The sequence below is a fragment of the Vespa mandarinia genome, chromosome 1 (assembly GCF_050613455.1).
Source record: "Vespa mandarinia isolate Hongniang chromosome 1, ASM5061345v1, whole genome shotgun sequence".
NCBI lineage: Eukaryota > Metazoa > Arthropoda > Insecta > Hymenoptera > Vespidae > Vespa > Vespa mandarinia.
In genome coordinates, this window is record NC_140810.1 from 1,747,501 (window position 1) to 1,762,500 (window position 15,000).

General features: G+C 37.0%; 1 protein-coding gene and 1 long non-coding RNA gene across 3 annotated transcripts in view; one reads left to right on the forward strand and one right to left on the reverse strand.

The window, feature by feature from the left end:
• The window catches only part of LOC118446108 (uncharacterized), a 53,024-nt gene extending 40,145 nt beyond the window's left edge, over positions 1-12,879 (forward strand). The window contains exon 3 of the long non-coding RNA XR_014982664.1: positions 12,797-12,879. This is a non-coding gene — a long non-coding RNA (uncharacterized LOC118446108). The remainder of the gene's footprint in view (positions 1-12,796) is intronic.
• The window catches only part of LOC118446102 (protein vein-like), a 238,565-nt gene that overhangs the window by 31,521 nt on the left and 192,044 nt on the right, over positions 1-15,000 (reverse strand). For both annotated transcript variants that reach the window (XR_014982663.1, XM_035876376.2), the window contains exon 4: positions 13,739-13,847. Coding sequence is in view for 1 of the 2 variants with exons in the window: in XM_035876376.2 (XP_035732269.2) it covers positions 13,739-13,847 (109 nt within the window). In the remaining variant the exon portion in view is untranslated. The remainder of the gene's footprint in view (positions 1-13,738; positions 13,848-15,000) is intronic.

Genomic DNA, 15,000 nt, shown 5'->3' on the forward strand with positions numbered 1-15,000 from the left:
AAATACTTTCAATAAAGGAATGTCGAAGGAAAAATTTCAAAAGTATTTGAGAAACTAAAAAAAAAGAGAGAGAGAGAGAGAGGATGCGATCCTCGAAAAGAAATAAGGATGACAGAGGATGAGACGGGGATGACAATTTTATGTAATTGATTTTGAATGATTCTATTATGAATGTTTGTTTATACGAAAATAACTTGAAAGTTGAACGAATTATATAATCGTCGAGGCAAAAGAAAAAAAAAAAAAGAAAGAAAGAAAAAAGAAAAATCGATTTTTCATTAAATAATTGATGAACCGTTTTATCGAATTAAAGGTAAAGTGTATTTTCATCTCATTGCGGATACCGATCGAGATTACACCGATATATTTTATAGATTTAAATTAGCCATCGATGGACGTTTAACATTAATTCGAGTTCACTGTCAATCATGGCGAACGAATTGGCGTACGTGCATCGATGTTTAATGATGGCCGAGTATCTATCGATCTTGAAAATTTTCATTGGAAGAACAAGGATAGAATATCGAATAAAATTGTCGATATTTGGTTAATCGACAAATGCATAAATGTTCGATGGGTAATGTCATTAGTCATGGTTTTGTTAAATTTCTAGCACGATCGAGAAGGGAGTTAATTAGTCAAATCGTTTCCCGTTGGTAGCGAATACCGACAAAAATTTATTTCCGACATCGCGACGTTCATGGATTCCATTACATTGAGAAGCACTTCGACTCGATTGGCCGGTATGCTAAATGACTCGGGCAAACTTTTCGATCGTTTCTCTCGAACAAACACTTTGGACTACTTTCTTCGGGGTTGGGGGTGGGACGAGAAAATTCTCGTCGTCTTTTTAACTCATTCGAGTTGGTCAAAACTTTATAATTCTTTATAAAATCTCAGACCGAGTTATCGTCCGATGGACGAAGAGAAAGCTACAATTTGATCACAGTTGTGTATTATATGAGATTTATCTATGGTCATTATGAATCTCTTTAAGAATTTAACAATAAATTGAACGTTATGGGAATAAATTAAGAACGATCTATCTCGTGATATATTATTTCTAAGACGAATGAAATATTTACAATTATGAGTTTCATCGAGCTCACCATAAAACGATCTCGAGTTAAATTTTATATCAATTTAAATGTAAATCGAAATTATACGATATAAATTCGAAATTGTACGATGAAGAAATAAAGAAGTTTGATTTTCAAAAATTAATACATTGTATCTCCTTTATCAGGTACAATGAATACAGAATGTATTTGCGCCATTGAAGATAGGAGAATACACTGATTCTACCGATTATCATTTTATCGGGATATTTTGAAAGCTCCGTAAGCGATGTGTTGCGTCGATACCTTGCATTGGACAGCTCTATTTCCTTAAGCGACGCTCGAGGGTAGTTAGACGGCAAAGGACGATAGAGTTAGAGAGAGAGAGGGGAGAGGCAAACTCAGTTCAGGAGAGAGTGGAGGAGATGCACCTTGTGCCTCGGAGTTTGTGCTATCGTAGCTTGAGACGCGATGCTAGCAACGCGAAGCTTGCGACACGATCCCATAGCAAACTTCCATCTCTAAATGTGTGTTGCCCACATATGTTGCCTGGAAAGTAACTTTTCTCAAGCTTTCGTGTAGCTACGTATATCTCTCGAGACTGTCCACCGATTGTAAGCTCACGAAGCTTTCTGGTTAGGAAAAAGTTTTCCTCGTAAAAAAGAAAAACGGGGAAGAGAGGAGAAGAGAAAGCGAAAGAGTAAGAAAGAGAGAGAGAGAGAGAGAGAGAGAGAGAGAGAGAGGGGGGGGGGAGAGAGAAAGAGAGGACAAGAGAGGTATTGCTCTCGTGGTGACGAAATAAGTATTTATTCGGAGTTTGACGTTAGTGCTTTCTCATGTAATCAGATCAACGTCGTATCGAACACCCGATAGGCTTTCTTCTGCTTTCTCCGCAAGTACCCTCATTATTTATTTCGATCGTAAAAGGTAGGAAAAAAGAAAAAGAAAGCGAAGAAAGAAAGGATAAATAAAGTGGTCCTCTTAGAGGTTAGATCGATGATAAGTATAAAATAGATGTTTTGGATAGATTTTAAGAGAAATTCATTTGTAATATTCTTGAATTTTGAGAATGTAAGTAAGAAAGTGGGAATAAGTAGGAAAGGGAGGACGAGGAATAGAAGCGAAGTGAGTACTGATGGGGATGTGGGTGAAGGGGAAAGAGGGAGGGGATGTCTTTACGTACTTTCGGATTAAGGAAGAACGTGAAAATGGCGAACAACGCTTGGCGACAAATGAAGACGGGAAGCACTTGAGCGATGTAATTGTTCGGGCTGGAGGCATGCACCACCGTTTCAGAACTTTCGACTGCCTCGAGGAGGGCAACTTAATTAATTAAGGTGAATCGTTCCGGATTGCCCGCACGTTTTACACTTGGCACTGCTGAGTAATAGTCCGACTGATTAATACGTTCAGCAGATGTTACGCGGACGTAAACATTAAGCCCATCGCGACTGAGTTATCAGGTACAACCCGGTCGATGCATTAAATTGAACGTAAAAGCTGCGACGGGAACGACGTTCGAAGTTGGACTTCCACGGGGTGGTGGTGGTGGCGGCGAGGGCGGGGACGGGATGGATGCGGGGTTGAAAGAAGAGTGGAGGGAATCGCGATCGTACGGAATTGCCTTTGAATAACAAGTTCCGACCGATATGAATTATGCATAACGGTGCAAATCTAAAACAGATTGGAAAAAGATTCGGTCGGTCGATGTTTGTGCCTGTATCTATGGAGAAAACAATAACTTCGCGTTAGTTTCTCCGCGTTATTAGATAATAATGATAATAATAATAATAATAATAATAATAATAATAATAATAATAATAATAATAATAATAATAATAATAATAATAATAATAATAATAATAATAATAATAATAGTAATAATAATAATAGGAAGAAGAAGAAGAAGAAGAAGAAGAATGATAATAACAACAATAACAATAACAACAACAACAATAACAACAACGACGATAACTTTTGTAATTAGATGCTCTATGCTTTTTCATTGATCGAGTTACGTCGGAAATTCGAGAGTAGAATAGTTCTCCGTCCGATCATTCTGCATAGTCCCCATTGCTTGTTACGCATAAATTTTCGAAACTTTGAAACGAAAAGGGATAACGTTGTACCGTGCGTTGTCCGTCGTAACGATTTGTTAAATTCTAGTAGAAAGGAGAGCTTTTCCTTTTCGTTAGATAAGACAATCGATCGATCGTATAACGATAATGATTAGGGTTCGATCCGAAGAAGAATAGAATTGTTTTTAAATAGAGACATTTGAATTATGTTTTTTTTTCTTTTTTCTTTTTCTTTTTTTATATTAAATAAAAAAATGATTTCTTTCGATTTTTATTCGCGTAATGGGTTAAACATTTGCATTATGTTCCCATACGATCTTTAATAAACTCAGCCTCGTTTTCTCTATCGTTTTCGATTCCTCTTTCCAAGTGGAATCATCTATGCTCTTTATGTTTCCTTTTTCTTTCTTTTTTTCTTTTTTTTTTGGTCCTCTTTTCTTTTTCTCTTTCTGTCTTTCTTTCTTTCTTTCGTTTCAACGTAAAAGCAGAACTGTGTGCTAGAGCAAAACCGATAGTCCACCGTTATTCCTCCCATAAATTTTGCATCGGCGTTAACGCAAATATATACCTACGTATCGGCTCTTCCCTACAAAGAACCGAATTCCATGCTTGCTCTCTCTCTCTCTCTCTCTCTCTCTCTCTCTCTCTCTCTCTCTTTATTTTACTTACTCCTTTTATTTTTACTTTGATCCACCATCCCTCTTAATGTTCGTTTTACCCTTTCGGCCTGAACGAAACGAAAACTATAGTTTTCCTCGAATATTTATTTCATCATTTCTCTCATCGTTTCTTTCATTTTTATTATTTTGTTATAAGGAAAATATCGATAAAAAGTTCGAAGGCATCGGAGACTTAACGTTTGATCCTTTTTATCTTATCTGTCTTTTCATCGTTTAAATTAAATTAATTAAGCACGTCAATATATGTCTTGTTAATAAATAAATAAATAAATACATATATATATATATATATATATATATATATATATATATGCATTGTATCTTGGATAAAAGTCGAATGTGTATTTTTTCGTGAATTATTTCGAAAAGAATGAGAACGCGCGTTTCGAAGAAATCGAAGTTGTCTCGATGTTGATTTAAAGACGTTTTCCCCTTACTCCGAACGTCTTATTCGGCACCGTAGTAAATCGAAAAATACGATCGTCTAGAGGAGGAGATCACTAATCCTCGGGATCATTTTGTTCGATCGTTTTCTTTCAGAATGATTTTATTCATGGTAACAGATGATGTGTATTAAAAGTAGATATAAAAAAGAAATCAGATTTATAATCTATTGTGATTGATTAGATTATAAGAATAATTGGTTGTCAGACGGGCAAGAATGAATTTTTAAATAAGATGTACAATATAATAGAAAAGGAACATCGAAGAGAATATTTTTTTTTATTTAATAATGGGTTTTTAATAAAATAAAAGGATTATGGATTTTGAAGTGTCAGGTGTTAAGAAAAAGCTTGTTAAATGTCATGGAATGAAAAGAGCTCGATGAACCAGATTAAACGATATTCAAAACTGTCACGTGTACGATATAGAGAGACGACCAGTGTGTAGCAAATATTTACGGAGACGATGTTTGAAAGACCATAGGAAAGTGTGTATGTGTGTGTGTGTGTGTCTGCATTTACAAGAACGCTTTTCGTTTCTCCGCGACTCCGATAAAATTATCCAACGATTGGATGGCGTGAAAGAATGGAGAGGAAGAGAGTAATATTACGTTTTGACGACGCGTCTACGTTCGACTTAATCGACTTGAATATATATTTTCTTTCTTGCGAATAAAGAGGGAAAAAAAAAGATTCTGCCGTGGTTATAGATAAAATATATTATAGTTTAGAATATATATATATATATATATATATATATAGGTATCATGTGATAAAATTGAAACGAAGGGTAAAAAGAAAAGGAAAAATTAGTTGAATTCTTTTAAATAATTGAAATCCATAAGAGATATGTAGCACCGTTAAATAAAATTTCGTTTACGTTTTCCTCTCGTCATTCCTTTATTTGAGAATCCTTCGAGTACAGCGTCTGAGCAAGCCAGGTGTATCTTTTTGCCGATGCGGTGAGATTTTTGGCTCGAGATCAAGTCTCGAATGTTTTGGCTAGCCAGAGGAAGCTGTCGAGATGCTCCTCCGGTCTACCCTACGTTTCCGTTTCTATCTCGAAAAAAAAAAGCTGAAAACGAGACGGTGGCAAAGAAAGCGAGAAAGAGATAGAAAGAAACAGACAGAGAAGGAGAGAGAGAGAGAGAGAGAGAGAGAGGACGAGAAAAACTTTATTTTGTCTCGCGAAAACGCATATCTCGTCCGCGACGTGACCGACCAGCTGGTCACGTGTTTTTTTCATTTTTCCTTTTTTTTTCTTTTTTTTCTCTTTTCTGTTACACTCTCCGCATCCCACAAAAGAGAATTAAAGTTCGTTAATGTGTAACCTTATCTGTTTCTTAAGGTTGATAAGAAGAAGTCTTGTAAGAGACTTAGTTTCTTCTTTTCCGAAGTTATTACGATCGGATTGTTATCGCGATGTTTTCTTCTTCCTCTTTTTCTTCTTCTTTTTCTTCTTCCTCTTTTTCTTCTTCTTTTTCTTCTTCTTCTTCTTTCTTTCGTGTCCTCAGTAGTAAAAGAAAAAGAACAAGGTACGAAAGGAGAAGGAAAAAGAAAAGAAAAGAAAAGAAGTAGAGAGAAATTACGAAACAAATAGAAAAAAAAAAAGAAAAGAAAGAAAGAAGAAGAAGAAGAAAAAGAAAAAAAAAAAAAGAAAAGTGAAAGAAAGGACACGAAGGAGAGAGATCGATAGGGCCCCGTTCTCGGTCGAACGCGCGTTCTATTTGCGAACGCGAAGACAAATCAGAGGTTGTAGAAAGCGACAAACGTCTGCGAATCCAAGGCGCACTCGATGTCGTACAAAGAGAACACTTTAATATTCGAGTCGTCGAGTCCCGGGACTCGACTCGTCTAAGATAAGAAAAGAAAAAGTTCGAGACGTGCGTTTCGAAAGAGACGACGATGCTTCGTCGTCGTCGTCGTCGTCGTCGTTGTCGTCGTTAAGGAGACATTTTATTTAGATGCGTGTGGGCTCGGGTGTACGCTCGATGTGTGCCGTTAATCAAAGAAAAGCTCTTCGAGTATTCTTGACATCGGTGAACGACAACCATTCCGTTGCCATTGTGTCCGGACGAACGAAACGTTCTAATCCAGAATGGGTAGCTGGGGCTATGGGGGGGGGGAGGGTGGATGGGTGGGAGAGGTAGGGAATTTCGAGAAAGAAAGTTTTCTTCAAAGAAAAAAGAGATTCGCAAGTAAAAGGTAGAAGAAGAAAACGTAACTCTCATTCCCTTAGGCGTCTATGCTAAACCAACCCTTCTTATCTCCTCCCTATCTTCCGCTTTAACTTTTCGTCTCTTCCTTCTTCCTTCCGTCGAACGACGAGAAGAGCCGATTTGCCAAAGTTTTACTCGTCAAAACGCGTTATCGTATTTGTTTCGTCTCTTTACTTTGTGTTTCAACTGTGAACGGCTGCCACCGACGCAAGTTCTCCTTTCCTTTCCTTTCCTTTCCTTTCTATTCCTTTCCTTTCCATTTCTTTCCTTTTCTAACATTTCTTTTTCTTTCACCTTTACGATGTACTTTTCTCTGCTCTCCTTATTCGCGTTCGTTCAAGACCGACGCAAGGAGGACGCATCCGTTCGAGAAAAGGTGTCGAGAGCACGTGCCGAAATTTCTTCGCTTTTCTCTTCTTGAATTTCTTTCGTCTTTTAAAGAACACATCGACGACGGCTTTGACGTAACCCACTACTACTGACTTTTCTGCATACTTTACGAACTGTCTGTTTGACGTTAGAACCGACTACATATATTCCATACCGATTTCTTCCCGTAGATATCTCTATTTTCAGTCTTAAAATATATATATATATGTGTGTGTATGTGTGCATGTGTGTGTGTGTGTGCATGTATGTGCGTACGTACGTACGTATAATACGTACATTCATATCGTTTGATTTTCAATCGAAAAATTTGCGATCGAATGAAATAACGAGATAATTATTAAAAAGAGATAATTGTTCTCGTTATTTCATACAATGGCCAACTAAGTGAATCATTCTGTACCAAGGTCCTCTTCATTTCTAATTCTCATCCCGAGTTCTACCTAAGAGTTTCCTCTAATTCCTATCTCTTTTCTTTTGGTCATACTCACTTCCGGCTAAATAAATTATTATCTAGGTAAAGCGGTGCTCTTTGAATAATACAGTGCTTTGGCGCAAGGCGGCTTTTTAGGTAGCTTAGCGGCGTAACGGAGTATGCAGGCGCTGAGCTCGTAGCGTCCGTGGTTTTCGTGGATTAATTGCCCATTCATAAGCGACTATGCTATTCCCTCTTACCCTTCCATATCGCGAAAACGGGTGTATATATATATATATATATATATATGTATATATATATATATTAAGAGATACCTATTTAAGAGATAGAATGCATGTACGAAAGCACAAAGATCGAAAAAACGACTCCATTTCAAATACCATTTCAACAATTAGATTCTCTCTCTCTCTCTCTTTTCTTTTTTTTTCCTCTTTTAATAACTCATCAACTGAATTAATAGTTAGCAATGAATAGTTCAAAGTGTAACCGAGCAACCTAATGCAACGAACTCATTTCACTATGGTTTCAAACAAGTCAGACTCGAGTTTGCTGAAAATTTCTGAACGTTTCCTACTGATGATTCTCCGTAACTGGACACAATTCAGTTTATTCGTTGAATTCCTTGGCTTTTCGGGGCTTAATTCCATTCGAACGACGAAGTTCCTTTGGACAAACCTCTGTCCATCTGTCTCATACAAGTAATACAGCTCCTTCATAGTATAGTAACAAAATTTACTATTCGTAGTCTATGCGAGAGGACAGCATTTCGACCGAATTAAAGGAAGAGACGGTGTATCGTAAATAGACGTATTTGTGAGAGAGAAAGAGAGAGAACAGGCCGGAGAGGGAGAATGAGTGGGTGAGAGACGTTCTTAGGCGGGAATGCCTCCGAATGCCTTGCCGGTACACTTCGAACTACTTGCAACTACTCGATTACGAGAGTCTGGGTGTCTAGGCACAAATGGCTGCGGCTCAGACACCAAAAGCTTCGCTTATATTCGTTCTATACCAACGGTACAAGCTCTTCGCGGTTTTCCAGGCCATCCAGCGCGCGTACTTTCTCTCTCTCTCTCTCTCTCTCTGTCTTTCTCTTTCTTTCTCTTTTCCTCCATCTCTCTCTCTTTCTCTCTAAAAGGAAGAGACGTCGTATAGCAAGCGGAGAAACGGAGTGCATTTACCAAAAGCCTCCTCTAACAGGAATGCGAGAGAGTCTTATCATTCCTGCGAGAACGAGTTGCGACTGCGGGCAACTGTGTTAAATACAAGTGACTTTCCATGGGAGCGCGGCAGAGCCAAACGGGCTCGTGGTTTTCATTTCCTCCCTATCCTAATCTTCAACCGCTCCATCTTTTCCCATTTTCGCGTCCATAATGTACATAGGTACATACATATATATTCCGAAGAATGTTAGGAAGCTTAGGCCTCCTTTTGGTATGTCTCTCTCTCTCTCTCTCTCTCTCTCTCTCTCTCTCTCTCTCTCTCTCTCTCTTCTCTTCTTATCTTCTTCTTTTTTTTCATCTTATATCGACCTTGGCTTCTCGTCTAATCAAATGAAAATTCAAACGTCAAAATGTGTACACATTATATTTCGAAGTAGTGCTCGATGAAAGTAGGTCGCCGTAGTTCAATTATTTATTTAATTTACAAGCAAACACTCGTTTGAAACGTTCAAGTTATAATGAGAAAGTTTGAAAATTTTATCGCATGTTTTTCCTCTTCTCGTTTTCTCTTTTTCTTCTTTTTCCTCTTCTTCTTTCTCTTTTTCTTCATATATACATATATATATTTTTATTATTATTATTATTATTATTATTATTATTATTATGTGCACTGTGTATTGCGTGGTTTATTAAATGATAATAACGAGACAATCGCTACTATTATCATTATTTTTCTCCAGAAATATCTTGAGAGAGATGTAGGCGATGTTACCTACTTCTTTACTTACAACATCGAAAAGAGTTGACTGGTCGAGAGAGACTCCTCGAGTAGAAGAAAGATAGAGAGAAAAAGAGAAAGAGAGAGGGAGAGAGAGAGAGAGAAAGATGAAGATTGTACTGGCATGTAACGTTAAACAATGAGAATCCAACGTGGCGTATCGTCTCTCCTTTTTATTCTTATATATTCCGCCGGCGTACCCCTTTTACCTACAAGCCGAGAAAGTAAGGTACAAAGTTTCATATCATGAAGTGTTTGCAGTCGCGTTCCTGCACTTTCGTATAAAAGCTTTGCGCTTTCCGTTAAAATAATGAGCGCCTAAAAAGGGACAGTGTTTGTATGCGGGACAGAGTTGAAAATACGGATGTTGTCAGTACTGGAGTTGACTACGGAAGAAGCATCGCGATTCTTAGCAATGATCGCGATGCTCTGAGAGATTCTTTTTTTTTTCTTTTTCTTTTTTCTAAAATTCATCTATATTTTTTATCTTTTCTTTTTCTTTTTTTTTTTTTTTATGCGTATGTATATATTTTTTTTGTTTGGTAGCCATAGAACTTTTTCATCGTAGATATAAGATGGATAGGGATTATCGCAAAGATTTATAGAAAGAGAAAAAAATTTCGAATTCGCTTTTTCGAATTTTTCTTGAGTTGAAATTGTGAATTTTCGAAAATTAACGTTTTAGCGAACGGTCTAAGAGCGGATGATTTTCTATTTCGATTGACTACGTTTAAACGAGCTACGTATTGAATCGCTCTTTTAGAAAGAAAGGAAAAGACGAGTGGAGAACGTCGAGGACAAAGTTTTCTACTGTCTCTCTCCACTTGGCACGTGTCCATGGATAATCGTGTTCAGTATTATATATGCGTCTGCCGGAACAAGACGTTAAGCTTCGAAGTAGGCTATCGGGTTGCTACCGAAATTGGCATGGATCGTCTGTTATTAGTCGATTATAACCAACTAATTTTGCTTTTATTGAATTCAAATAAAGACGAACGTATCACGCTCATAGAAAAGACACATTGACCGATATACATACATACGTATGTATTGTAAATAATATGTACGTATATTTTGATTAAATCGTAAATTATTTCCAATGCGAATATTTAACGAATCAATATATTATAGAGATTTAATTTGCGCAAATTGTTATTATGAATATTTTAGAGATTGGAATGATAGGCGCTCTGGATATTATTTGTAATGATTTATATCGTGCTATATTATAGATCGTTACAATTTAAACAGAGAAGAGGTAGATAGGTACGATCAATATTTCCGGATATTGTCCAATATACAGACACACTACGGACTACCATTATATCGATGAGAAGCACTCTTGCAATCATCATTTTCTCGAATACCGAAGCTTTCGTTCATCGTTTTCTATAAACCTGACCCTTTTTCTTTCTTTCCATCTTTCTTTCCTCTCTTTTTCTTTTCCCCTTGCTCTCGATGAGACATCGATCGTGCTCCTTCTCAATGGATTTCAAAGAAAAGAGAGAGAGAGAGAGAGAGAGAGAGAGAGAGAGAGAAGAGGAAGAAGAAAAAAGTAAGCAGAAACGAGAAATACGTTCTCCGATGTGAAATTTCCTCTTTTTTCACTGGCATTTTCGTCGTTCTCGTCATGGCCCATATTTTATTAGGCAATTTGCCTTTAAAGCGATAAGAAGTGTAAAAGTGTAAAGTTAACGAGTCGAAATAGGTAGTAAAAGCTTTGGATAAGAGAAACAAACGGGACGGCGTAAAGACGTAATATAGGAGGATGAGAAGGGGGAGGTAGAGAGAGAGAGAGAGAGAGAAAAGAAGAGGGATGTAATAGGACGAAGTGAAATAGAGATGGTATAAGAGGGTATCGTACGAGAAGCTTTGTAAGTACCTTCGTGAATGAGATTTACGAGCGTAAGTTGGCTAAATGACATCGAAAAAGTTCTCGTACCACTGCCACTTCAGATTCTGGATTCATGAATTGTTGTTACGTGAATGATTCTTACATGCCTGACGTAGCAACGAACTCGAGTTAAATGATTTTTTAATTCTACGAGAAGACGTCCTTCCTCCCCCCCCCTTCCCGTCCCACCTCTTCCTTCTTTCTTCTTCGTTTTTAATAATAATTCTAATTGTATGAACGGGACAGTAGATATTTTATATAAGCGTTATAAATAAGGATATTAGTAGTGAGCGGGCGACGTATGGGGGTAAAAAAAAAAGGATAACATTTTTTATTTCGGAAAAATAAAATGAAAAAGTGAGATGTTCTCTTTTCATTTTCGTTTTATCTTCTGCTGTTTTTTCCTTGCTTACTTTCTTTCTCTCGTTCTTTTTCTTTTCTTTTCTTTTCTTTTTCTTTTTTTTTTCTTTTTTCTTTTTTTTTTCACTCGATCGTATTCGTTCGAAATCGAAGTCATGGATGAGAGCCAAGATTTCTATATAGCGTTTCTTTTTTTTCTTTCTTTTTTTTTTCTTCTCTCTTCCTTCCTTTTTTCTTTCTCTTTTTTTTTCTCTTTTCTTTTTATTCTCTTTTTTTTCTTTTTTTTTTTTTTTTTTTACGGATCATTGGATGAGCTCGATCGAATAGAGAAACACGCGGGAACGTTCGCTCGCGCTCACGTCCGAAATGCGTCACGCATCTTCCTTTCAATCCGTCGACTTTTCTCTCTTTTTCTCTCTTTCCTTTATCCCTCTGGGAGGGACTCGATTCCTCGATAAAGCCAATAAACCCTCGTCAACCGATGACACCGTGGTGGTGTATGTCCTTCTCTGGCCATAGGCCATAACATTCATTCTCTCTCTCTTTCTCTCTCTCTATCTCTCTCTCTCTCTTTCTCTCTCTCTCTCTCTCTCTCTCTCTCTCTCTCTCTCTCTCTCTCTCTGTCTATCTATCTATCTACCTATCTCTTTTTTGTCTCTGAAACACGCAACTCTTTCTCTCTCTATCTTTATCTCTCTTTTTCTATTTATCTCTCTATCTCTTTTTCTCTCTTTTTTTCTCACTTTTCTCTACATACGTTCTCTTTCTCTCTATCTCCATCTCTTTCACCTTCAAAGCTACGATCCTCTCGGGAGTAGCTTTTATCTCACGGATAACCGGCGCCGACTGGTCCACCAAATTTGTTTAACGAGTGCACCCACCGACGTCAAAATGCACCGACGGGAAGTGCATACACAACCCGTATTATTTCACCGTTTTTGTAAAGATCGCAAGTATTTCAGATCTTAATTTATCTTTGATATATTTTTCCAATATGTATATATATATATATGTATGATTGCAAATAGTGTGTCAGTGTATCTTTATATTTGATTCGTTCTCGTTTTCGTCTATTTTTTCGATTAAATCGAACGATATTAATTTCTCACATGATTTTATTTTCACTCTTTGATCAATTGATTTTTTATGATATTACGAGCTTTCTTATACGTATTAAATGTTAGTTCTATGCATATGTTGGTTGTACTAAACGCCTGTATCGTTTTTCTTTTTTCTTTATTTTTTTTTTTGCTTCACGTGATACGTACTTAAGCTTTAAGTGCTTTCACGTGGCTGCTTTCAGAGAGTCTTTTGTTTTCGCCAACACGAGAGAGAGAGAGAGGAGAGAGAGAGAGAGAGAGATAGGATGCGAAGCGTCGACGGATTTAATGTAAGTATTTGCGCCAGTTTCTCACAGAACACGTGAGAATGAATTCAACAATGGATAGATGCATACGCACGCACACATACACACACAGTTGTCCTTACACCTTTAATTAAATAATTACATTTAATAAATAATATTAATAATAATAATAATAATAATAATATTGTCGCTACCGTAACGCAAATATCGTACATCATGTTTTTTTTTTATAATCATTTAACGATATATCGATACGTTTCATCGATAAATCTGACACGTCATCGAGTATTTATTCGAGTTCAGAAAGAAAAGTCAATGTCTTGGTAAGAAGAAGTCGAGCATGAAAGGAAATCATTTTAAAATAGAGAAGAAAAAGGAAATATATCTACTGGAAGATAACGTTTAACGAGTCGATACACCGTCGATTTATATTTAAAATCGATTCTTTTCTGTTCTACAGAAAATAAAATGACCGGAGAAGGAACTATATACCTTTATTCCACGTTTCTCGTTCGCGTTACCATTGAGCTTTGTATATAGCGAGAACTCTCGAATTCCACTATCTTTCCGATAATCGAATTGTTTCTGATAGAGATGGAAGAAATGAATTCGTTCGTAATATCGTCAAAGAGAGAGACAAAGAGAGAGAGAGAGAGAGTAGATATTCTAAACAAGTGCAATCACTAGCAAATTTAATAGAGATAACTTTTCTATCGATCAATAATTCACTCAGAAAAAATTGAAAGATAGAAAGAGAGAGAGAGAGAGAGAGAGAGAGAGAGAGAAAGTAACAGACAGACGGAATGAAACGGAAAAAAAAAGTTTTCGACTTAGTAACGAATAAAATTAAAAGAAAATAAAAATGGTGCATGTATTCACCTGCATGCTGGTTCACCGACAGTCTCAAAAAATAGGCAGGTACCACCGTTCATGCAAAAGTCTCCTGCTATTGGACAGGGCTGCTCCTGCCTCAGCCATGCCGCTGTCGCTGTAAAAAAAGAAATAGAAAAACCATATCAATGTTGATTAGCTCTCGTATCTACGTACGTTTATACGTTTACATATAGACACACATACACACATGCATATATATATATATATATAATATATATATATGCAAATTGAAACGAAATGGTTACTTTAGAGAAACATGTGAATTTGTTTGGAAATTGTTTGGAAAATAGAGGCAAAGCCGAATGACGCTAATACCGTAGTAGCATTCGGTTTCGTGCTGGCAAAGTAGCAAAGCCTAAAGTTGTTATTTGTAGTGGTTTTGCTAGACAGTAAGAGAAAAAGAGAGAGAGAGAGAGAGAAAGAGAAGAGGATAAACGGCGCGCGTGACTTTTCCACGATCTTCCTTTGGCGTACTAGAGTCGACTGGAAAGGGAGAACGCTTCGTATCTATTTCGAAAGTAGCGTTCGATGCCACTCTTGCGACCCTTCTTCTTTCTTCTTTTCCTTCTTTTTCTTTTCCTTTTTTCTCGTTTCCCTCTCCTCTCTCTCTCTCTCTCTCTCTCTCTCTCTCCTTCCAAGCCACTCCCCATTTGCCGCTCCTCCTATATATCTCCTTTCTGCCTCCTTCCAATTCTTTATTCGTCGCTTACGTCGGCGTTTTACCCCGCAACCCGTTTCATCCCGATTCGAATTCATTCGCACGAATAAATCGCGCATTCCTCTTTCGCGATACTTCCGTGGGTTAAGAAAACGATATTCTTGTAAAGTAAAAATATAGATCGATCGTACGCTTTTAAATCTACCTCTCAATCATTTTCCTTTCAGGATCGTGAATTTTCATTTAAATCGATCAAGTTAAGGATTAACTTTTGTTATGGAAATATAATGTCAGCCCCGAAATATAAGCAACGAGGGTGGTAACCAGGATTTACGAGAATCTTTAAGGATATCTTTATCTCTCTCTCTCTCTCTCTCTCTCTCTCTCTCTCTCTCTCTCTCTCTCTCTCTTTCTCGGTGCATGCGACGTGTGTATTTTTTTCTTATTTTCTTATTCTTCTTTCTCTTCTTTTTTACGTTCGCACTTCAAAGAATATCCTTTAAAAAATGTATATATGGATGTTCGATATATATCAGCGGTTATGTTTACATGGATCCTATACGGATAGTTCCTATACATCAATCTTTAT